Source organism: Cnephaeus nilssonii (assembly GCF_951640355.1).
Source record: "Cnephaeus nilssonii genome assembly, chromosome: 17".
NCBI classification, from domain to species: domain Eukaryota; kingdom Metazoa; phylum Chordata; class Mammalia; order Chiroptera; family Vespertilionidae; genus Cnephaeus; species Cnephaeus nilssonii.
In genome coordinates, this window is record NC_137088.1 from 45,084,025 (window position 1) to 45,109,740 (window position 25,716).

Consider the following 25,716-nt stretch of genomic DNA (forward strand, 5'->3'; position numbering starts at 1 on the left):
TCTAGACCTGGACTGTCCAATGTGTTAACCAGTAATCATATGTGGCTATTTATATTTAACTTGAGGCCAGATGCATGAAATTCGTGCAAGGGTAGGCCTTCCTTCCCCGGGCTTCCCTTGAAGCCCCGGCTTTGTCTGGAAGGTCGTCCAGAAGGATGTCTGGTCTAATTAGCATATTACGCTTTTATTATTATAGATTTTAACTAATTACATTTTTAAAAATTTAAAGTCAGTTCTTCAATTGTACTAAGCCACATTTCAGATGCTCAATATGTGAGTAAATACTCAATAAGCCACATGGAACTAATGGCTACCTTGTTGGACAGTGCAGATATTTATATCATTGCAGAAAGTTCTATTGGACAGTGCTAGTCTAGAATACTATTAACTTTCCAACAGATTATTTCAGCAAACATTCTTCTACTTGCTAAAAATTTGGGAGGTAGAATCAGCCTTCTCCTCATACCCTCATGCTGTTTCTCAAATACTTCTACTCCACCCTCTAGTACAATCCTTGCTCTTTTGACAACCCCTGCTTACTGCTGTCACTCACCAACACCCAATCATCCTCCCTCCCCCCTATTAGCTACAGCCTTCGGTACTTGGTTTAATCTTCTTTCTCCTATAACTCTGGCCTTAACCAGTGCTAAGTGGGGGAGCATCTCATAAAACTTGGACCCTTGACCACCTGGTCTTCACTTATTATCCTACTCCACTCCAACCATCCACTTATATACCTGGGGCCTTCTCTACTGAAACACTAAATATTCTAAAATACTAAGTTCGAGCATCCCAATTTCTGCCCACAGACTCCCACCCATCCAACTCTCTTGCTCATTAACTTATACCACACTTGCTCTTTATTTTCTTTTATGTTTTATTTTTTAAAGTATTGCATATGTCTCCTTTTTCCCCTTGCTCTTCATTTTCATATCCCTGTTGTTCTCACTTCCTCCATTATTAAGCAACTTCTGTTCTTTGGTCTAGCACTTCTACCATTCTCATGCCAATATCTTTAAAGTCTTCCTGTATTTCCAGTCAAGCAACATTATTCACACACACACACACCCAAACCACTTACACTCTTAAAGAAAATCTCACAAAGGCAGACCTTGGCACTACTACTACTAATTCATGGTCTTCAACTCAATCAGGTTCTCAGTAACACTCTGGTATGCTTCTATAGTTTCCTAGACAGCTCTCTTCCCCATTTTCCAAATGGCTAATTTAAATCTTCCCTTTTCTCCTCAAGTGTGCAAAGAAATAGGGCCTGCAACTTCACAAAATAAAAATAAATAACCAAAAAGATTTTTCTTCAAATTTCCACTATCAAATCCATACATTCACCTTTGTCTATATCTATCCTTTACTGCTTCTCTCTTATCCAATATGAAATAATCCTTCTACCTGGCTATGAATTCTTAGACTTGTCTCTGCTGGTTAACCCCTCTCTTGTGAATCATCACTGTATCTTCTCTGTTTCCTCCCCAATCAATATGACTAAATATATGAAAGAAAGAATATGAATAAATGACCAACCACCTATGATAAAGTACTAAAGTATATGTTTGAATGCTAATTAAATTAATTTGCTTGTTTAGTGGTATAGTAATTTCATGTAAATATGAAAATAAATTGTGGTATATTCATACAGTAGAATATAAACACATACATAAAAAGAATAAATAAATAAAATGGAACTATAACAACATGAATATCACAGATACTATACTGACTTAAAAAAAGGAAACACTTAAGAGTATAATTCCATTCCATGAAGTTCAAGAACCAGCAAAACTAATTGATCACAGTAGAAGTCAGAATAGTTATTGCTCCTGGGGTATACTGATTGGGAAGGAACGTGAGTTAACTTTGTAAGATACAAGAAATTTTAGGCATCTTTACCTAGGTGATAGTTATGTTGAAGCATCCATCTTATATAAAAACTGCTGTTTGAAATTTTAACCCTGATATTTTGGCTTCTGTAAATGCTTGCTTGCTTAAATAATAAGGAAAATAAGACTACTCCCATTTCAGAGAGGCCATAAAACCTTCCCCAGATGAAGTTATCAGTGCTGGCACCAGGCCAAGCCTTTGGTTGAGGTCTCAAAGCCCCAGCACATAGGGGCTCTTTAAGAACTTGCAAAGGGGACAGGAAAACCCCATATTTGGGAGACAAAAAGGGTAAAAAGGTATAAATACAAGAAACTTCCTGTGTGACTTGGCCCAGAATTTGAGAGACATTTTCCTCTGGGCCCATGCGTAATAATAATAATAATAATAATAAATGTAACTCCATCTCTCTAAGTGTTGCTTGGTTCTTCTCTGGTTTTCTGTAACAATGTGAGGGTACACTTATGTAAAAAAACACATAGAATTGAAACTTAAAGTTTTATACTGTATGTATGTTCTCTCTCAATTAAAATAAATACTAGAAGTCTTCCACTTTCTAGTTCTTTTGTATATGTTATAGATTCTAAGGTAATATACCACATACAGCATCAATTTTCAAAAAAGAATACAGTCCTTTTCTTTTTTCCTAAAATATTAATTTAAAGTGCTGAAGAAACCATAGGTCTACAGTTACTTTACAAATTATTATCAACTATTACATTACTATGCCTTCCTGCTAACATAGTAATTTAATACAATATACTTTTATTCTATAAAAATTAAGCAAAGAATTTACTGAAAAAAAATTGTCATTGAAAAGACCATTTATAAAGTTATGCAATTCTCTGCATCATTTATTTCAAATATACAGTCCTAGGTGATTAGTTGTTGAACTTACAACATGCTTTGGCTTTTTAAAATTGTGGTAAAAAATACATTAAAGTTATCATATTAACCATTTTTAAGTTTATAATTCAGTAGTGTTAGTTATATTCATATTGTGCATGTCTTGTTTTTAATCGTGATGATTTTACCTTTTTATTATCATCCAATACTGTGTTCATGCTCTCTATCCACAAAGTGTCAATGGGACCATCAAATACAACCCATTTCCGGTCAGGTGTTTCTGATAAGGCAAATTCTCTAAAAGTGTTAGCCACAATACCATCAGTCCACTGAGGAGGAAAAAATGAAAAATTGGAAAGCTTCCTATATAGAACTACAAAGTGATTATATGAAAACATTTAAAATCTCTTGGTTTAATGTGCATTGTCAATAAGAGTTGAGAATGTTTATACTATACATTACCTCATGAGATACTGGGTCAAACTGTCCAAAAAGTTGGCCCATAGTAATGGATTTGGGGTTTACAGTCCTATAAGTGACCTTTTCTTCCTCTCCATAGCCACGTTCATGCATAAGAGTTAGAGTATCAGCCAGCACATGCAGAACTTCTGTCTTAGCAGCAAAAGGTTCTCCTACTAACATAAAACTATTAAGGAAGAGAAGTAATTATACAATAACTCTAAAAATAATAGTCAATTAAATTATTTGCCTATATAGTGGTATGTAAAATTTTACCCTAATTACTATATATAATTTTTGAAATCATATGAATTTTTCTCAGACATGAGGAAAATACACTTAACTTCTGAACTGGTTGATCTCTAAATCAAATTCTCTACATTAATACCATTATCTACAAAAGAGAATATCATAAAAATCTTCAAATGAAAATTTAATAATTGTATACTCTTAAAATAAATTAAAAATGTTTTGGGTCCTTCTAAGGAGAGGAGTAAAGATTCTCTTTCCTCAAGTCTTCACTTGCTATAGTAATTATTAGTGCTCTTGGCCAAATACTTCTGAATCTCCTACACATAGTGGGATTCCTCACTTTCTGTGGAAGTAACAGGTGACTAATGAGTAATAAGTGGAAATGATGGGTGTTACTTCCTAGCATGGGATAGATAATTGCCAGAGAGGGACCTTACAGAGTTCTCTCTTTTCCCTCTAGCACAGCCATGACCTACAATGTAGAGATGGTGGCTGTTCCAACAGCCTGGCACCCTGTATAATTATGACAAGTAGAACCTCCCTGTTAATCTATGATGGACACAGCATGAAAGAGAAATAAACCTTTGTTTCTTAAGACACTAAAATTTGGGTGCTGATTGTTTCTACAGAATATTCTAGCCCATCCTAGAAAGGGGAAGGTATTCTTGCTATAATAAAAAAGACTAAAATATGTGGCAGCAGCTTAGAGGCTAGGCCATGGGTGGCAAATTAACTGTTATCAAAGGCTAAAAGATTGTCAATTAATGTTATGCAATGATTTGGTAAATTTATCTCTTGAGGTTAACTGGAAGACAGATAGTATAACTAATAAAATTATAGTTTTCAGAGAAAAGGATAGTAAACAGAGTATTAATATTATATAATGGCCATTGATAGCTGCATTTAACAAGGAACCACAATAAAGACATAAGCCCAGCAAAAAAACAGGCAGTTTTCAAGCAAGAATGAAAGAGAATAGAAAGAGTCCAGAAATTCAAGAAACCTGCATGATTGAAAGAGGATATTTTTTTCTCATCCCCCATTGGTAAAAAGATAAATTGAGAAAATCTTTGAACAATAAAGACCTACTCAGCCTGGCATCAAGGATCACATCAAGGGTAGGGCCATTGTATCACTTTATTAAAACCTATGAAAAATTTATATGGTTCCCAGTAATCATTTCAGGAGGATAAAATAGTTCTGGGAAAACAGATTAAGAATGTGATCCTCTGTATTAAGCTTGATAGGTTAAAGGATACTAAAAGGAAGTTCAGAAACGTATAACTTAAGGACTGTAGTTGTGGCTACTGGTACATAGAGCTGCCTTTTTACCAGTAGGTAAAAAGCTTATTGTTTTTGAAAGTTTACTGACAAAGAAACCATGAGTCTAGGCTAAAACACATGTGAATATTCAAGACTTAAAAATGATCCTTGGGGGTCCTGGCCAGTGGCTCAGTTGGTTGGAGTGTCGTCCCGTACACCAAAAGGTTTCGGGTTCGATCCCAGTCAGGGCATATACCTAGGTTGTGGGTTCGATCCCCTTCGGGACACATACAGAAAGCAACTTCTTCCTTCTTCTCTCTCTAAAATCAATAAACATATCCTCAGGTGGGGGAAAAAAAGATCCTTGGGTATTGGATGCATGAGGGTTGATTGTATTAGTATTACCTCTATTTTTGCTTGTTTGAAAAATTACATAATACAAAGGTTGTTTCTTAAAAAATCCTGCCTTTAAAATAATAATGATCTTTGAGACCTCAACTTTCTATAGGCGGGGAGCAGGCTGAAAACATCTCAACTCCAAGGACATTTTCTCTATTGTCAACTTCACATGTGACCAGGAAAGAAAATAGAGATGAAAAGACCTCTCAGAAGGTCAAACCAAGGTCCACAGAAAACAGTTAACTGGAAAGCCCCTCACAGGGAGAATAAAGCAAATATGGAACCAGGTTTTATGGAGTTTTAAGTTTATACAATTGGTGGGGGAGGCTGTCTAAGGAAAAAATATATATGTAATTATAAATACAAAATGTCCACAGCCACTTTAATGACACCCTATATAATAACTTATGACTCCTTGGAGGGGCCCCTACAAGTGAGAGGTCCTGACGTTTAAACTCCATTAGTTTCACTCAATCTGTCTCTGGAATTGGGACCCCATATGCCCACCTGGGTTTCAGAATTGCTACAGGTCAGTGTTGGCTGTATCTCCTATTTGTCTTCTATTCTTCTACTTCTGAAGGAGAGTGTTTGCTCTAATAATCCTGTTCTGGTAAACCCACTTCTATAATATTGGGTGTGTAAAGGGCAGATAACTTGTCTTTCTAGTTCCTAGGCGTCTGGATCAAGAAGAACAACTTCCAAATTTGATACAGAAACTATCATGCATCATCTAGATATCCTGAACTTTGAGTCTAGTTCATTGATTGACTGGAACTTTTAGGTTGTCTTCTGGAGAAGGAAAGAGTATATTTTATGAAGGAGATTGAATAACATATTTGATGATCAAAAGGGAAAGTTGTGTTTATCATTAGTGCTATATCACTGAATGAGCCTTACCAATCCTTGTTGGTCATGTAGCATGAGAAAGAAATAAACTTTTGTTTTTAAGCCATGGGTATAGGATTAGGAGGTAGAAGATGTTTCCTCCCTAGCTACCTAGCATATGAAGTTTGCTGAGTCTTTTGATACACAAATTTAGTTGTTTTAATAGCTTAATTTAAAAATAACATCTAACACTGGCAGACAATGTTAATCTATAATCTTACCCATGTCTAACAATCATCATTTCATATGTCTGAATCATTTTTTCTATAAAAAATTTCACAGGCTGAAGATTGTGTACTTTGCAGATTTCATGAGCACATTCCAAAAATTCCTAAAATAAAAGAAAAATAGAATGCATTTCTATAAAATGGTATTACACTATAAATCATGTCATACTTATAAATGTAGACCTTTTATTTACAAATAAGAAAACTATCCTATATAATTAAAGGGTAATATGCAAATTGACCTATGGAATGACCATAACAACCACTCGACCAATCACTATGAGGCACACTAACTACCTCTCGGTTCCTTTCCCCAGCCGGCAGGCTCCGATCTCCCGATGGCAAACGGAGAACCGGGGGTGGGTGGCGGCAGGGGGCGGGGTCAGCTTCGGAAGCAGGGGAAGATGGCCCTGATCGCAGGCCAGGCCTGGGGACCATACCCACGCACAAATTTCATGCTCCCGGCTCTAGTCTTCTTATATTGATAAATTATTTCTTAAAGCTTTATCTTTTTAATTGAAAGGAGGAACAGAATTAAAATACTTTAATATTATCAGTATTCCCCATTAGAAGTTATTAAAAATACTAGAGGCCCGGTGCACGAAAATTCATGCACTTGGGGGAGGAGGGTCCCTCAGCCTAGCCCGCACCCCCTTGCAGTCCAGGACCCCTCGGGGGATGTCCATCTGCTGGTTTAGGCCTGCTCCCCGGGAGATTGGGCCTAAGCTGGCAGTCAGATATCCCTCTGACAGCCTGGGAGCCCTCAGGGGATGTCCACCTGCCAGTTTAGGGAGCAGGCCTAAGCTGCAGTCAGACATCCTTAGCACTGCGGAGGAGGCAGGAGATGCTCCCGCCATCTCCCTGCACTCGCAGCTGTCAGCCGGCTTGTGGCTGAGCAGAGCTCCCCCTGCGGAAGGGCACTGACCATCAGGGGGCAGCTCCTATGTGGAGTGTCTGCCCCCTGGTGGTCAGTGTGCGTCATAGTGACCAATTGTTCCTGGTCATTCCGCCATTAGGGTCAATTTGCATATTACCCTTTTATTATATAGGATAGCACTGGGTATATGCTACATGACACAATTCCTTTTAATAGTGTTTTCCAGAATTTTACTTTGGATAGGCCTGTGGTCGGCAAACTGCGGCTCATGAGCCACATGCGGCTCTTTGGCCCCTTGAGTGTGGCTCTTCCACAAAATACCACAGCCTGGGCGAGTCTATTTTGAAGAAGTGGCATTAGAAGAAGTTTAAATTTAAAAAATTTGGCTCTCAAAAGAAATTTCAATCGTTGTACTGTTGATATTTGGCTCTGTTGACTAATGAGTTTGCTGACCACTGGGATAGGCTATAGAAGAACATGCCAAACAATCCTTTATACTGTACTAACTAGAAATAAACAGAGAAGCTAAAAAATATCCATAAGTATTTGAAGATACAGGAGCACTTTGAATACAAATAAGTCTAAAAGAATTAAATTTCAGAAAGGAATGAGCCTTTCTTAGGTGAATACATCTCAACAACTAATTTTGCCCCTGGGAGCATTTTTTAAGTGTGAACATAGATGTTAGTGGATTGGATCTGCTATAGGCATAGGGACTTTGCTGAAGTAAGGAGAAACCAACAGAGATTTTAATGGTTATGTGTGACAGATTTTAATCTGGAAGAGCCTCAAGTGCAAAGCTTTTTCCTCTGCTTTTGCTGAATAAGGCACATAAAGAGAGAAATTTCCTTAGTCTTGGGATGTACATCCCAAAATTCTGCTTGAGGGAGGGCCCTATAATACAGGACAATTCTCACTCTTAAAGACATTTGAAACCAGAGATAAACTGAAGCTTAACAACTCTGCAACAAAACTCTGACTTAGACTCTGGCTGACATGACTCAGTGGTTGGAGCATTGGCCCGCACAAGGAAACTTTGAAAGACAAAAAGCAATTGCCATGAAGCATAATAAAACATTTCCATTTGTTCTGTCTTCTTTTATAATAACAACAAAAAATACAATGCAATATAAAAAAACACAACTTTACACTTATGCAAGATTCAGGCTGCTTCAATCAAATGTACCATCATCACAAATACAGTAAAAGCATCATCACCTCAGTTTCTAAGTCTATACTTAAATTATTCCTTTATTTTAGCAAGATTTCAAGTGGGCATTATATGCCTATTTATCTCAAAGAGTGTCAAAATTTCCAACATTCCTCCTATGAGCTTAGGCTCACAATGACTAGAAGTTCATTTGATTTTATCTTATACAACCTAATCCCTCCAGCTTCAGTAGCTTAAGTCTAAGAATGATATGATGTATGTGTGTATAACCCATTGTGAACAATCCTACTTAACTACCATTTGTTTATTAAGGCATACAATAATAGCAGTTAATTCAGTTCCAGGTTAAATAAAACTGCATTTCCTGAATTTGGTGAAAAACTAAGGACTATGGATTGCAAAACAGTTCTTTAAACTCATTTACATGCTTTACATGTTTGGAATGTGCCTTCACTACAGAGTACTGTAATGCAGACCACCTACTTGCTGTTTTTTATTGAACAGACCACTGCCTTCCCTTTCTTAGCATGAGAATGTTTACTCAATTTAATGTCCTGATTTTACATAATATGTCATCAGAAATGGTAATTACACTGTCTCAAATTTAATCTGTCCATTTGCTTGTAATCAAAAGCATATCAGAAATCTGTTAGTCCAGGTAATGAAACACTCCCAAACATCCAGTTTTACTATTGAAGTCCTAGTAATATTTTTCAAACTGGAATCTATGGATCCATGAGTCTGTTTCTGTATTTACAGGAATGCAAGAACTCTCCAAGAGAATGGTAAGATTTTTATTTCTAAAAATCATATTAGCATATCCTGAATCATCTTGATAATTATCTGTGGTATAATACAAAAATATATATGGTCTTTGACACCTCCCCCCTACCTGGCACAGAGCTCCTACAACCCTTGGAATTTCTTGAGTCTTTTATTATTCACAATGAGCCCTTTTCAATCACACCTGAGTTTACTTAGGTTAAGGACACTAGATAGCCTCAGCATGCAACTAGTCACCAGAAAGACCCATTGATTAGAGAGCTGGACTTTCATCTCTACCTATCAACCTTTGAGGAAGGAGAGGGAGAGGGCTGAAGAGTGAGCTCTACAAAAACTCTGAATGAGATTCAGGGAGCTTCTGGTTTGGTGAACACACCAAGTTGCAAGTCATGGAAGCTCCACTGCTGCCACTTTCCCATCCCTTGCCTTGAGTTGTATCCTTGATAAAAACGAGTAAATATAAATAAACTGTGATTCTGAGTTTTGTGAGCTGTTCTAGCAAATTATCAAACCTGGGAGGTGGGGGGAGGTCGGGGAAACCCCTGAAGTATAGTGGCCTAGAACTTGAGACTGCTATTAGAAGTGAGGGATAATTTTATAGGACCAAGCCCCATTCTGGAATCTGAAAACAATTCCAGGTAGTTAGTGTCAGAACTGAATTGTTGAACACCCAGCTGGTGTCCAGAGAATCAGAAAATTGGTTGTTGGTTGTGAAAAATACCCTAGAATCACCATAATCTGATACTGTCATAGGACATATATTAGTATTTGAGTTTGAAGATTAAAAACAAAAGGAGGCAAAAAGTAAATAATGCTTTAAGTCAAGTGATAACTTAATGATATAAAAGCTCAAAAAAAAAAGATTTCACAGTAATATCAATAGAAAGAAGGGGTGAAAGAGTTGAATCATCATATGGCATAAAGTAGTTTATGATTAAAGTAGAACTCAAATCAATCTTCACTGTATATTTTACTATAGAAACTACCATAATGTAACAATTTAGTTTTAGCCATAAATCATCCATCTCATTAAATTGAGATTGTTGTTTATAATTAATTTTGTTTTACTTTATATTATGTAACAGCTGTAAATAGCATATAGATATCCTATATAATAAAACCTTAATATGCAAATCGACCGAACGGCAGGACAACCAGTTGCTATGATACGTATTGACCACCAGGGGGCAGACGCTGAATGCAGAAGCTGCCCCCTGGTGGTCAGTGCATTTCCACAGGGGAGCGCCACTCAGCCAGAAGCCAGGCTCATGGCTGGCAAGTACAGTAGTGGTGGCAGGAGCCTCTCCTGCCTCCGCTGCAGGCAGGCAGTAAGGAGCGAGGGGTCCAGACTGTGAGAGGGTGCAGGCCGGGCTGAGGGATCCCCCCAGTGTGTGAAATTTCGTGCATTGGGCCTCTAGTATCTGTGTGTGTGTGTGTGTGTGTGTGTGTGTGTGTGTGTGTGCGCGCCTCCTATAATGTCTATAATTTAATGAATTGGAACTATACATAGTTTGTTTCCTTTTTTTAAAAAAAGAGCAAGCATATTATTTAAATTTGAGAAACAAATCCTTGTTAACTATAAGATGTTTTACCACTTTCAGCTTAGCATATTTTTTTACCAGCTGAAGTATACAACAATATTATAGTATACATAGTATTATTAGAAATCACAAGATAGAAAATACAATACTTATTCTCTTACAATAATCATTATCTTTGACCTGAACCTTGTTAACTCTAATATCATATAACAGAAGGTACTAGTAAAATTTACTCATTTTCATATTAAGGTGACCAAAATAGGGGTTTATCCTCCAAACAGAATGATTTCATCCATTTAATAAAACCTTGTAAACTATTAAGTCATCAGATAAATTTGTTTGCAGAGTAAGTTATTCTCAGAGGTCTACTTACATGATAGTCAGCTTCAGGAAGTTTAATGCCAGGAAATAAGTCACTAGTTATTCCATTAAATAAGGGTATATCATGTGATAAAAACTTTGGTTCATTTACATCTTTAATTGATCGAAGAAGCTAAAAGCATCCAAAAAGTGCAATATTAATTGCCAGTATTTGCCCTCTCTTCCCCCATGCCCAAAGTCAAAGTTTATTTTACATTGTTCCGTGGAATCCCCATACTGAAAAGCCAACACTATGCTTATCGAGCCAAAAGGTCCTTGCATTTACATAAAGTATAATGAATAACATAACCTCTAAACTATCATTTCAACCTCTTATAAAAAGGCTCAAAGGAAGAATTCTTGTTTTTGCCTATTTATAATTCCTGATCAACCGCACTAAAAAAAAAATTATCTTTTACTCAGGCTTTCTTTCACAATGTATGCATTTAATACTTACAAGTATATCTTCGTTTTCATTTGGAAATTTTAGTTTTAGGTTGCCAGCAGCCACTAAGACGGCTTTCACTGCTCGCATTCCATAGTCATAATGAAACTGCGATGAAAGCTGCTCTGAGCAAAGCCTATAGGTCATTACTATCTTCACAGACAGAGGTTTTGCATTCAAAAATCCAAAGGAGTAGAGGGAGATTTCTGCTATGAGGGCATAGTTTGGAACCATCATAGCCACTGTTCTAAAAAGAACCTGAAGTATATAATAAATGAAATACATTATTTACATAAAGGAAACTTATGCTTAATACTAAGCATAAGCACCCAAAGATAATGTGTTGATATTCAAGTTTATTCCCCCAATGCAGCACCTTTTCATTAACTTTGTAATTTTTCACTGGCACTTGAATAGTTTTGTGCCCCTTAATTTTTTTTAGACACCTAAAAGAGTTTTTGGAGGTTTACCAAGCAGAAAATAGAAAAGAGAAATTACAAAAACATGTGAGAAAATATACCTTTTGAGTGGGTTATGCTATTACTTTTGATTAACAAATTTATATTCTTAAAAAATATTACCTTAAGATTGTCTGGCAATTCAGAACGTCCTGCATAGCCAGGATTCATGGTAATAGCTACAAAACAGTTGGGATTGAGTTTAAGTTCTGTCCCTTCAAAAACAAACACATCCAGCTTCTGTTGAATGGCTCTCTGAATGCAAAGGATCTGTTGAGCTACCACTGACAACACTTCCAACTCAATTCGATTAAATTCATCAAAGCAAGCCCAGGCACCAGAAGAAGCCAATCCTTTAAAAAACTAAGGACCAGAAAAAAGGGAAATAATGTTTCTTAGGAAAAGGCATCACTTGTTAAAACAAATATTTAACCTTTTAAGTCAAAACTGAAAATTAAAGTTAATAAAAGCCCAAGGATATAAACAATGTCTTTATCTCTAAACCCAATGTTCACGTAATGCTTAAACTACATTCAAATAATGTTTAACTAAGTTTGCTTCAGTTTATCCAGTTAGACCTAGCTATAAGTTGGTAACATTTAAAATGTAACTTTACCTTTCCCATTGCTAGATAATCTAACCCATCTGAACAGTTGAACACCACACACTGTACAGCAAGAGCTTTAGCCAAGTCCTTGGTGGTTTCCGTTTTTCCTGTGCCGGCTGGCCCTTCTGGAGCACCTCCAAGATTTAAATAGAAGGCACCTATCTGAAAAGAAACATTTATATGAAAAGAAATCCATGCTTAACTGAAAACAACAACAACACAGATAATCACTTCCAAAATGGATTTAGTTTTAGTTGTAACTTCAGAGAGGCAGTAATACAATTATATTTTTCAGTTAATTTTTAGCACACAATTTTCTAGCTGTACAAAAAATAAGCAGTTTATGGAGTTCAAAAAAAGTGAAAATGTATCAAAATCTCCTTATCCTTTAATACTTTACATATACAGTATTCCATTTGGCTTTATAAACAAAGAAAATCTAGCCTTGAGGTGTTATAATTTGGTCAGAAGTGGCTGTGGAGATGATTATAGAGTCCCATAATGACAATCTCTTGGCTAGCCTCACAGAGAGTACTTATCTGAAAGTGGGTGTTATGAATGGGGACCCATCAGTTGGAAGAGAAACATATGACCTATTATATAATTTGATCTATGATTCACCCTGGCTATTGATCCTGATACTCTTGGTATGTTCTCTATTCCCATAACACTATTCTATACTTCTCTTACCAGTAGTATTGCTTTCTACCTTGCCTTACAGTTAATTATGTAGATTTTTTCCTTTCACTTAGTCTTTAAGTTCAATAACCGCAATATCAGCAGTATCTGAATGCTTTCTGGGTTTCCACAATGACTGGAACAGTGGCTGAACATTTTTAGAAGCACATAGATTACAGTCAACTCTCTAACTATGAAGTTTGTTTCATAAAAACCAATATGAGAGTTTGTAAAACTTAACTCCTTTTAGGAGAAATAAAGTTAAGGGACACATGGTTGTACATATGGGGAAGCAGGAGGTTTATGGGAACTCCTGTACTTTCTACTTAATTTTGTTGAGAACTTAAAACTGCTCTTTTAAAAGACTATTTTAAAAATAAACAAACCTATAAAATAGTATTTTTACGTTTACTAAAATAAAACAATAGACATCTAAATAAAGGCAATATCAATGATATTTTATCTATCTTAAATTTATGATAAATGCTACACTGTTAATGTCCATTCATTTGATTGCTTAGAAACCTCTCCCTTTACAATTTCAAGAAAATGCTTACAAGTATGTTCCTTTTATTATAGACTGGTGTCCTGGTGCATGGATTCGTGCACATTGAAAGGAAATTAGAAGAAATATTTTAATATCACTATTCACTCTTTTTCTGTAATAGAAGTGTCAAGCAAATTCACGACCAACAATGACAGATCAAAATACATGCGTGCAATTGGCTTCAGCAAGAGCTTTATATATATTGCGCATGCACAAGTCAACTTAGCCTTTTATATATAGAGAATAAACTTGCTTAATTAGACCTGCTTTCTGATTTAGCTAAACTTTTCCCAGCCCAGTGAAGCACCCCAACTTCTCTTTCAGGTAAGTGTCAGCAACACTGCAGTAAATATCAACATGAAGCAGATTATTATTGTAGATCACGCAGGGAGAACAAAGGGTAAAATATTTAACTGTAGCAGTGTTTGACTATATTCTGTGCAGTGAGAAAAACTGAAGTCATTTTCAAGGTCCACCGATTCTTCTTTTCAGTTAGGTCAAATTTCTAAACTTTCAAAGTCTCCGTTTTCCAGCTAATAAAAAGAAAACAGAATTCTACTGTGTCTCCTATGTACCTGCTCCAGGATTTCTGTGAAGATCAAATGAGATGAAGCACAGGAAAACATTTCACAAACATTTGGTTGAACTGTGAAATGTTTGTACCTGGCTATAAAGCAAGTCGTGTTCCTGGGCTGAAGAAACTGCAGGGAGGCTAGTTGCTAGGGAAAGGAAGCCAGGTGTTGCTACATGACATCATTACCCGGCACCCACAGTGACCGTTTTCAGGCTGGGCTGGGCTATGGGCCACATTTTGCGCCAGGGGGTCTTAGCAGCGTTGGCTGCAATTTGGTAGGGTGTTGCTCTGGGGTGGTGGCGGGGCCTGTGTCCCACTTGGGGGAAGCTGAGTGTTGGTTTGTTGGCACCAGGTCCTTGGTGCTGTTTAATTTTAAATGGCCAGTGTGTGTCATGGCAGCTTCTGTGTTGAGCGTCTGCCCGCTGGTGGTCAGTGTGCATCATAGCTACCAGTTGGATGGACACTTAGCCTTTTATATATATATACTAGAAGCCCAGTGCACGAAATAAATGTACGGGGGAGGGGGGTTGTCCCTCAGCACAGCCTGTACCCTCTTCAATCTGGGAGCCCTCAAGGGATGTCTGACTGCCTGTTTAGGCCCAATCCCGGTAAGATTGGGCCTAAATGGGTAGTCGAACATCCCTCTCACAATCCAGGACTGCTGGCTCCTAACTGCTCGCCTGCCTGCCTTCCTTATTGCCCCTAACTGCTTCTGCCTGCCAGCCTGAACACCCCCTAACTACTCCCCTGCCAGCCTGATTGATGCCTAACTGTTCCCCTGCCAGCCTGTTTGCCCCTAACTGCCCTCCCCTGCAGGCCTGGTCCCCCCAACTGCTCTCCTCTGCAGGCCTACCTCCCCCCAATGGCCCTTCCCTGCAGGCCTGGTCACCCTCAACTTCCCTCCTCTGCCGGCCTGGTCACCCCTAACTGCCCTCCCCTGCAGGCTTGATCACCCCCAACTGCCCTCCCTTGCAGCCTGGTCCCTCCCAACTGCCCCTCCCCTGCTGGCCTGATCACCCACAACTGCCCTCCCTTGCAGGCCTGGTCCTTCCCAATTGCCCTCCCCTGCTGGCCATCTTGTGGTGGCCATCTTGTGTCTACATGGGGGCAACCATCTTGTGTGTTGGAGTGATGGTCAATTTTCATATTACTCTTTTATTAGATAGGATTAGAGGCCTGGTGCACAGATTCATGCACCAATGGGGTCCCTCAGCCTGGGCTGCGCCCTCTCACAATCTGGGACCCCCCGGGGAATGTTGGAGAGCTGGTTTCGGCCCAATCTCCACAGGCCAGACCAAAGGACCCCACCGGTGCAAGAATCCATGCACTGAACCTCTAGTATGCATATAAGATTTTTGCTTAATCTCTTCTCACAGTCCCCCTCCCCCCTTCCCTCTGCGATTCACCAGTCTCTTCCATGTTTCCATGCCTGTGTGTTGAGCATCTGCCCCTTGGTGGTCAGTGCGCATCATAGCTACCAGTCGAATGGTCGAACAGTTGCTGAGGCTTTTATATATACCTATACGGGTATATATAAAAGCCTAGCGTCTGGACCAGTGGAACAACCAGAACAACCAGAATGACCGGTGGCTATGATGCACACTGTGGCACCCAACCATCCTGATCCGGGCCCCGATCACCACCACCCTCGCCAGCTGCCCTGGCCCCCCTATAAGCCCCCAACACCCTGATTGGGGGCGGGGCCAGCTGGCCAACCGCCCACAGCCCCTCCCCACTGCCAGCCTGGCCCAATGGGCCCCCATCGGGGTGGGCCAGCCAGACCCCACCTGTGCACGAATTCATGCACCAGGTCTCTAGTCCTACATAATAAAAGGGTAATATGTAAATTACCATCACTGCGCTACGCCCACGATTGGGCCAGCAGGAGGCGCAGGGGGCGGGACTCAGGGTGGCTGGGGTGGCCGTGGTGGCTGATTGGGCCGGCGGGACGCTGACCTCGTGTCGCCAGCGGCAGTGAGAGCTCAGCATCTGCGCCATGGCTGTGCTGCAGCACAGAAGGGGCTTCTGGGGCAGCAAGCCCACGTCCTGCTGCGGACCATCAAAAGCGGGGAGCGAAAGTGAGGGAGCTGGCTGTCTGTCCGCTCCAGCACCAGGCCTTTCGAAAGCCTCCACTGCGCCAGAGGCTTTCAAAAGGCCTGGTGCACCAGTGGACAGACAGCCAGCTCCCCCGCAATCGAAAGCCAGGAGCTGTGTGTTCGCTCCAGCACCAGCGGACCCCCTACCATCTAAAGCGGGGAGCAGGCTGCTAGCAGTGTCCGCGGAGCGTGCTAGGCTTTGCGGGGCAGTAGATATGGCCTGGATGGCAGGTTAGGCCTAGGGGACCCTACACATGCATGATTTAATCATGCACTGGGCCTCTAGTAGATATATAAAAGGCTAATATGCTAAGTGTCCCTCTGCCCGTCCAACCAGTCACTATGATGCACACTGACCACCAGGGGGCTGACGCTCAACGCAGGAGCTGCCGAGCTGCAGTGACTTGGCAGCGGCGGTTCTCAATTGATGCACCCCGGAACCAGAGAGGAGGAAGCCCAATTCCTCGCAGGGCTCGCGCCATTACCTTCGGCCATTGGGTTATGTTGTTGCTGGGGCACTGTCGGCCCTGAATCTGGTTTACTGCACACTTGCATTTGCATTCCACACCCTGTACGACAGCAACTTTGCAGAGTGCCCTCTCGCACTCCTGGACCCCTTGGGGGATGTCGGAGAGCCGATTTCAGCCCGATCCCCACAGGCCAGGCCAAGGGACCCCACAGTGACTCTGCAGACACCCTTTGAGCCACAGCGCCCCCTAGGTGCGGACGGCAGGGGAGGGACTGTGAGAGGTTGGGTCCAGGGAGTGTCTGGCCCATCTCGCTCAGTCCTGCCCCATCGGCCACCTTCTAATTAATTGCCTTTCAATGTGCACAAATCTGTGCACTGGGTCACTAGTATATAGATAATACATATCCTAGGAGACTTCTTTTTTTCATTCTAGTGTTGTATACAAGTGCTTAATGTGCTTTTGATTTTACAACTTCCACCTTACAAGTATTCACAGCTTTTGATGTCTCTCAGGTCCCATATAGGACTTGGAAGCTTGAGATTCATTTACTCAACAAATATTTAAAGAGTAATTATATACTTGTTCGCACTAGAGTAGAAACCAAGACAGACATGGTATCTGCCCTCAGGTAGCTTCTTGAGTAATGAGAGGGTTTGGTGAAACATTTTATTGTAGATGCACTAATATACCCATATTCCCTTTACTGACCATTGCATCCATCCCCCACTTGCTCTCACCTGTTCTTTTCTCCTGAAAATTCTTCTCAACTAATAGAAGCTACCTCACTAGCAAATACTGATAACTCACTTACACCCCTAACCCTAAGGATGACCCACAGCCAATAGCTAAAAAAGGTATATAAAAGCCAGCCCCTTTGCCTTAAAGTGTGGTACCTTTGTGACGCAATTCATGCTCCAAAACTCCCGTGAGATCAGGCTAAGGATATATATCCAATGAAATCACATCTTTCCTTAGCTTTCGCCAGTTTTCCTCACCTCCTTACAGATTTATACTAAGAGCATTCTCTAGTAAATCATTTGCCCAACAATTGTCATTTCATTTCTGCTTCTAGAGAACTCAAATCAAAGACACTTTAATTTTACTTACTTTACTTGGTGTTTCTTGATGTTCCTCCTCAGTTTCCAGATTGGGTTTGAGATTTAGCAAATTTAAATATAGGATGCCCAGTTAAATTTTAATTTCTGATAAACAATGAATAAATATGTACCATACAATATTTAGGACTTATTTATACTAAAAATTTGTTTGGTATTTACTTAAAATTCAAATTTATCTGGGAGTCCAGTATTTTATCTGGCAACCCTAATCCTAACGTTTCTATTTTAATAGTCATAGCTCTATCTTCCATACCTTCCCACCAAACAAAGACCTCAGGGCCAACTCCCTATGTTTCAGGTCTCTCCCTCCTATTCAACAGAACTAACTTGGAGTTCTAAGGCCCAACTGTACTTTCCACATCTTCCTGTCATCTCTCCCAGAACTCCACTGCAAAAACTGATACTGTTTTCCAAAGCTTTGATTTTTCTCTTTAAAATCTTCAGTATTTTCCTTTTTCTAATTATCCCCAATGGAAGTGACTCATGATTTTCAAACATTAGAATTCAAACATGCTTGTATTCTACAAAAGCACCCAGAATTAAGTATTCATTATGATAATTTCACACAAAGGAAATTTGGAATTAGAAAGAAATAGCTGTATTCAACTATCACCAATAAGAGAATAAAATGAGGATAGCCATGTTAAATTTGGACAAAAAAATATGACACCAAAAAGTAAACTTTAATGTGTGAATTAAATAATTTAAATGCATACCAATGTTCTGTAACATCTGTCAGTTAGAGGAGTAATGACAAGTCGAGGTGAGTTGCCAAGATATTCATAAGCATATTTAACATTGCAATTAATGATGCGAACTCGAGCATTCTCATATTCCCAATAATATCGAAGCTGAGCAAGCCACTGGAAATCTGTATCATGTGAGACACCTAAAAAGAATAAAGTAAAACAAGATACATGATCCTAAAATAGAAATAATTTGAAAAATAGGTATTTTATCATCTTTTATAATAGCAAATATTAAAACAATTCATGTTTTCCAATATGTAGAAAATATCATATAAAATAAATTCTATAGTATACGTATAGTATAAGTCTTTGTTGCTAGAAGTTATTGATATTTTATCTTTAACATTAAAGAAAAAAGTCACATACCCACATCAATCATGTCCATGACCACATCTCTAGCATGGACATCAATAGTAACCAAAGCGCCCAGAGTAGTCCTGGTCTGCTTCGATAGTTTTCCTCTTACCAGACCTACAATATCATTTAGTTGATTCTGAAGTTCCTTATAGTACTTCTTTAATCCCTACAAAATAAAAAAGCAATTAAACTAATGTCATATAGCACCTAAAATATGTTTTATATATTTATTCTTATATAAAACAATTCTGACTTCATAATATACCTCAATGGAGAAATGAAGAGTGATTTTTGTCTAAGCCTAGTATAAAATATAATAAGTTCTCAAATTTATACTAATAAAAGCCTAGGTGGCCCTCGCGCGTGACGTCGCCAACAAGATGGCTGCCACAAGATGGCCACACGCACAGTGGAGGCAGGGCCCAGTGGCCGCTCCATCTGGTGAGGCTTGGGGGTCCCGCGACTCCATGAGGCATGGAGGAGGCCAGTCCCGGTGTCTTCACTGCCTCACGTGAAGGAGGTGGGTAGTGGCAGGGGAGGGCAGTTGGGGGAGATCGGGCCAGCAGGGGAGGGCAGTTGGAGGTGATCGGGCCAAGCAGGGGAGCAGTTAGGCGTCAATCAGGCTGGCAGGGAGAAGCAGTTAGGGGCAATCAGGCAAGCAGGTTAGGAGCCAGTGGTCTCGCATTGTGAGAGGGATATCCGACTGCCAGTTTAGGCCCAAACCTGCAGGGATCAGGCCTAAACCGGCATTCGGACATCCCCTGAGGGGTGCCAGATTGGAGAGGGTGCAGGCTGGGCTGAGGGACACCACCTCCCATGCATGAATTTCGTGCACCGAGCCACTAGTAATTATATAATTTTAATGCTACATGCAGAAATTCAGGGGAAGATTTGCTTTAAAAATAACAGATAAGCTAACTAAGAAACATAGCATATAGAAAAGAATGTTACTTAAAATCAAATAATGCTTTACCTTTGTCCCATCACTTATAACTTCCTGTGTCTCAGAAGTCCAGAACATTTGAGAAACACAAAGTACAACTTGTCCAGGCCACTCTCGAACCCAGTCTCTTCTTGCAGAGTCTGGATAAGCCTGAATAATAAAAAAAGCATTTCTAACTTTAAAAGATTTCTAAAGGGAAAAAAAAAAAGCTAAATGTCTAACAACAACAGAGAAGCAAAATATTTGGTACATTGTAGGCTAGAATATCATATAGTAATGAAAAATGTTAGGTGACTATTTAAAATACCTAAACATTTTTTATAAATTGTTATTATATTTTTAAAATATGTATATAATTTTTATCTTCTTTTGCTGTGGCGAGTTGTCAAGTTTTACGAATAGAATACATATTACTTCTGTTAGAATACATATTACTTCTATTACAGAAATTAGACTGTAAAAAAATAAATCAGCCCAGCCAGTATGGCTCAGTTGGTTGAGCGTTGTCCCGTGGACCAAGAGGTCACTGGTTCAATTTCCAATCAGGCCACATGCCCAGGTTGTGGACTCAATCCCCAGTGTGGAGCATGCAGAAGGCAGATGATCAATGTTTCTCTCTCATCAATGTTTCTATCTCTCTCTGTCTCCCTCTCTCTCTAAGAAAATAAAAACATCTTTAAAAATAAATAGCCCTAACCAGTTTGGCTCAGTGGATAGAGGGTTGGCCTGCGGACTCAAGGGTCCCAGGTTCGATTCCAGTCAAGGGCATGTACCTTGGTTGCGGGCATATCCCCAGTAGGGGGTGTGCAGGAGGCAGTTGATTGATGTTTCTCTCTCATCGATGTTTCTAACTATCCCTCTCCCTTCCTCTCTGTAAAAAAATCAATAAATATATTTATAAATAAATAAATCAGTCTAATAAATTATGTAAAAGAATACTTACACAATTTAGTGGAAAATTGGCCTAGTAGTTAGAGCCCTTGTATTATTAATCCATAGCAATTCTAAAAATTTGTATGACCAGAGTATATCATTTGAATAATCATATATAGGGTGGGGCAAAAGTAAGTTTACAGTTGTTCCTATGGAAACTAATATAATTACTAAATAATAATAATCTCTGTGTTTAACATGCTCACAATTGAAAACCCACTTTTGCTTCACCCTGCCTGTATTTTGTTCAATTATATTGAACAATCTGGGCTTTTGACTTCAAAGTATACTTTCATGTCTTTCTAACATTTTTATGTATTTAAAGAGATTTGGTGGTTTAAAAAATAACTTAATTCAAAAGTAAATGATAATAGCAGATCCAAATGATAAATTGGAGAAAAAACAGCTACAGAACAAAGTTTGAAGTTGATGCTACTAGAAACTATATATTTAATACATCATCATCTTTAATATAACACCATTTTCAACATGCTTTAGATATAAACCTAAAGCTATATATATATATATATATATATATATATATATATACACACACACATATATATATGTATATATATGTGTGTGTGTATTATTATTAAAATACCTTTTGATTAGAAATATCTATACTAATAAAATGGTAATATGCAAATTAACCATCACTCCGCTACATAAGCCATGCCCACCAGCCAAGCCACGCCCACCAGCCAATCAGGGCGAGTATGCAAATTAACCCCCATCCAAGATGGCTACAGCCACAGAGAGCAAGGTTTCCCATAGCCGTTGCAGGCCTAAGCCTCCACTCAAGCTACAAAGTTTCAATTATAGAAGGTAAACGAATTCAAACAAAGGGCGGCAGAAGGGAGCTTGAGAGAGCAGGCCAGGGTTGCCGGCGGCAACAGGGGAAGCAAAGCTTTCCCCACACCCTGGCCGGGCTCACCCGCTTAAGGCTACAAAGTTTCAATTGTAGAAGGTGAATTAACTGCCACAGAAATGGCTGCCGGTGGAGCATGCAGGAGGCTTGGCTACAAAGTTTCAATTGTAGAAGGAAAATAAATTCCAGATAACAGGGCCTCTGCTTGGGTTGCCAGGGGGCGTGGCCGGCCTGCAAACCACCACAGGCCCCTTGCTCAGGCCGCCCCACGCCCCAAGGGAACCCCACCCTGATCCGGGACACCCTTCAGGGCAAACCAGCTGGCCCCCACCCCTGTACCAGGCCTCTATCCTATCTAATAAAAGAGTACTATGCAGATTGATCATCACTGCAACACACAATATAGCTGCCCCCATGTGGTCAAAGATCCTGCCCCCATGTGGACACAAGATGGCCACCACAAGATGGCCAGCAGGAGAGGGCAGTTGGGAGGCACCCGGCCTGCAAGGGAGGGCAGTTGTGAGGGATCAGGCCTGCAAGGGAGGGCAGTTGAGAGGGACCAGGCCTGCAAGGGAGGGCAGTTGGAGGTGATCAACCCTGCAGGAGAGGGCAGTTAGGGGTAACCAGGCCGGCAGAGGAGGGAAGTTGGGGGCAAACAGGCTGGCAGCAGAGTGGTTAGGGGGTGATCAGGGTGGCAGGCAGAAGCAGTTAGGGGCAATCAGGAAGGCAGGCAGGCAAGCAGTTGGGAGCCAGCAGTCCTGGATTGTGAGAGGGATGTCCGACTGCTCGTTTAGGCCCGATCCCATTAGGATCGGGCCTAAACGGGCAGTCGGACATCCCTCTAGGAGTCCCAGATTGGAGAGGGTACAGGCTGGGCTGTGGGACAACCCCCCGCCGTGCATGAATTTCATGCACCGGGCTTCTAGTTTAGAAATAAATGCAAATGACAAGCTAACCTAAGTTCAAAGAAGGATGATTTTCAAAGAATAGATGAGCCATTACTAGGTACATAGAAAATACACTTCTATATTTATTAAGGAAATACTTGACGGGAAATGTTGATTCTTTCCTATGTGTTTTAGTTTGTTTAGAGTCATAAGTAGGAAAAAAGAGAGGAAAAGTCAATATTTATCTATAGGAACACTGAAGCTGAACATAACATCCACTGTAAGATTATGAGCTTCCTGAGCTCTTGGTAAAGGAAAAAGGATACCTCACTCACATAAAGTGAGTTGCTGGATATAAGGCTACAATGCCTTTTTAAATTATTTTTTTTAAACTACACAACTGTTCCTTTGTGGTCCCCCAAAGCAGATATATTCTGAAGTTTATCATTCAAAATTAGGTTAACTGGATTAGCATAAGTGAGGTACATGTACTGCTTAGGTGTTATATTTCTTTCAAATATACATCCTCCTTTAATGTTCGTTCAACTCATTTCAAGTTTAAAGTTTTTAGGTAATTAAGTGTAAACCACAGTAAGTGAACTAGATCATGCATTTAATACCTGATTTTGAGGGGTTTTTTCTGATCCCAGGGCCTTTACATAGGACACCAAGATGGTCTTCTATTTGTTCTTTACCTGGTTAATTTCTACTTATGCTTTGGTTATCAGTTTCAATTTTACTTCCTCTAATTATCTATCACTAGAACTACCACCCCCATTCTAAATTATATACACTTTATTATTGTTATTCTTTTGTAGCACATAATCACATATTATCATTAATTCTTACTAATATTAATTGTTAGAAACAACAAAAGAGTAAATAAAATAATAAATGGTTGTAAATAGTAAGAACTTTAAATATTAACTTACTGGTACCCATTCAAAACCTCCTAAAAGAAAGCATTTACAGAATATCAGGTATACATTAAATCCTAGGAAACGTACCAGCCTGGCTGCAGCAATCACATCATGAATACTCCGGAGCATTAAATCTTCCACTTGAATGAGCCACTTTTCCACAGCACCTCGTGCTGCAGACGTGGAAATAAGTGAAATCAGCTCCACGCGCTCACCTTCAGAACTATACATGGCCTTAATGTCCAAATTGGGAAGGAACTCCAGTTTAGCAATGCCCTCAAAGCATTTTTTTAAATGAGGCTGAACTCTAAGTGGATCTTTGGTCTCTGACAAAATCTCTAACATTTCATCGTTAGATAAGAAGAAAAAACTAGAGAAAAAAACATGCAAATACAAAAGCTTTAGTTATAATTCATCACACATCAGAAAGTGCTTTTAAGTATAGATCAACTGATTATCCATCATACCGAGGAAAGAAAAGTCGTTTTTTTTCAAGATATGCATTAAGCCCTTTCATAATTTTCTCCAAAAGTTCATTGCAGTTCTGTAGTTTTTCCAATAAACCTGTTAAAGAAGTAGCAGCAAGAACCTAAAAGAAACATACGCATTCAGTTCATCACTTGTATACTAGATATAATTATAAGACCTAAACATTAATCTATGTTATATGTCAAAAAGGTGTATGAAAACTGTCATAAGATTTTTTGTCAGGGGAAATTATTAAAATTCAATAAACTACAACTCTTCTAGTCCAAAATGCTAGTTACAAATGAGAAGTTATGACTGTCATGCATATTTTCATTTCTCATATACTTTTTTAAAAAGTGATGTATCTACTAGTATTTGAAGAATCTATTAGGTTGGTGTGTGATACAATTTTTACATTTATAATTGTCAACTACAAACTTAACAATTTAGATGTATGAGTTGGCAAACTGCATCCCATGGGCTAAATCCAGCCTGCTACCACTTATTCTTTTTTCAGTTTTATGAAGTATAATTAACAAATAAAAATTGTATTTAAGGTGCACAACTTGATTTTTTATGTATGTATTTTTTATGTATGTATTTTTTTATGTATGTATTTTTTTATGTATGTATTAATCCTCACCTGAGGATTTTTTTCCATTAATTTTTTTTTTAGAGAGAGAGTGAAAGGGAGGAATGGAAGGGGAGAGAGACACAGAAAGAGAGAGAGAGAAACATCGGTGTGAGAAAGACACGTCAATTGGTTGCCTCCTGCATTCACCTGGACTGGGCCGGGATCCAACCTGCAATCCAGATTCGTGTCCTTGACCAGGAATCAAACCTGCAATCCTTCAGTGCATGGACCAACACTCTAACCACTGAGCAACACCAACCAGGGCTGTTTTTACAGCTTTAAAGTGTTAAAAAATTAAAATAATATTTCATGGCACACAACGTCAGGATCTATAAACAATTTTACTTAGCACAGGCACATCCATTAAGTTACGAATTGTCCAGTTGCTTTCTCACTACAATGACAGCAGAGTTGTCTTGTTAGGGGGAAAAAGAGAAAAGAAAAACTATGTTTCACAAAGCCCAAAATATTACCATCTGGCCTTTTGCAGAAAAAAATTTCTGACTTATGATCTGTAAATCATGTCTCACAAAGGATCTAAAGTCAACATATAAGGCAAAATCCTTGTGACTCATAAATATCAGTATACTGTTTACTCTCAGTAAGTCCAGCACAGCTACTTTTTCATCCAGCATTGAAACAAATTCTTAAGTTGAATACTAGATTTTTTAAAGTGGACTTTGCATAATATGTATATGAAAAATGCATAGTATGTCTTTCAATATTAGACTCACACTAAGTAAGGTACTATACTCACTAGGAGAGAGATAACAAATGCAACCAACTAAGGAAACCTCAGATTCTTTTTTCCCTTCTCTCCCAAGCATATAGGCATTGAGTGGAATCACCTGCACTATTCTCTCTCTCTCCATTTTATTTTACTATTTATTTTACAAGAGGAGGGGAACAGTGAGTTAAATGAACATGTGAAGTAAGTTACATGTACATGTGAAGCAGCTCTACCATCCGATAAGTAGTTAATATCCAAAATATATAAAGAACACA

At 39.2% G+C, this 25,716-nt stretch overlaps 1 protein-coding gene across 1 annotated transcript in view; it reads right to left on the reverse strand.

The window, feature by feature from the left end:
• DNAH12 (dynein axonemal heavy chain 12) overlaps window positions 1–25,716 on the reverse strand; it is a gene marked incomplete at both ends in the record, with an annotated part of 220,130 nt that overhangs the window by 121,056 nt on the left and 73,358 nt on the right. The window contains 12 exons of the mRNA XM_079795396.1: window positions 2,928–3,068; window positions 3,202–3,385; window positions 6,219–6,328; window positions 10,970–11,089; window positions 11,414–11,659; window positions 11,983–12,222; window positions 12,476–12,628; window positions 18,666–18,838; window positions 19,065–19,221; window positions 20,029–20,148; window positions 23,697–23,979; window positions 24,077–24,198. Of these exons, the coding sequence (XP_079651522.1) occupies window positions 2,928–3,068; window positions 3,202–3,385; window positions 6,219–6,328; window positions 10,970–11,089; window positions 11,414–11,659; window positions 11,983–12,222; window positions 12,476–12,628; window positions 18,666–18,838; window positions 19,065–19,221; window positions 20,029–20,148; window positions 23,697–23,979; window positions 24,077–24,198 (2,049 nt within the window). The remainder of the gene's footprint in view (window positions 1–2,927; window positions 3,069–3,201; window positions 3,386–6,218; window positions 6,329–10,969; window positions 11,090–11,413; window positions 11,660–11,982; window positions 12,223–12,475; window positions 12,629–18,665; window positions 18,839–19,064; window positions 19,222–20,028; window positions 20,149–23,696; window positions 23,980–24,076; window positions 24,199–25,716) is intronic.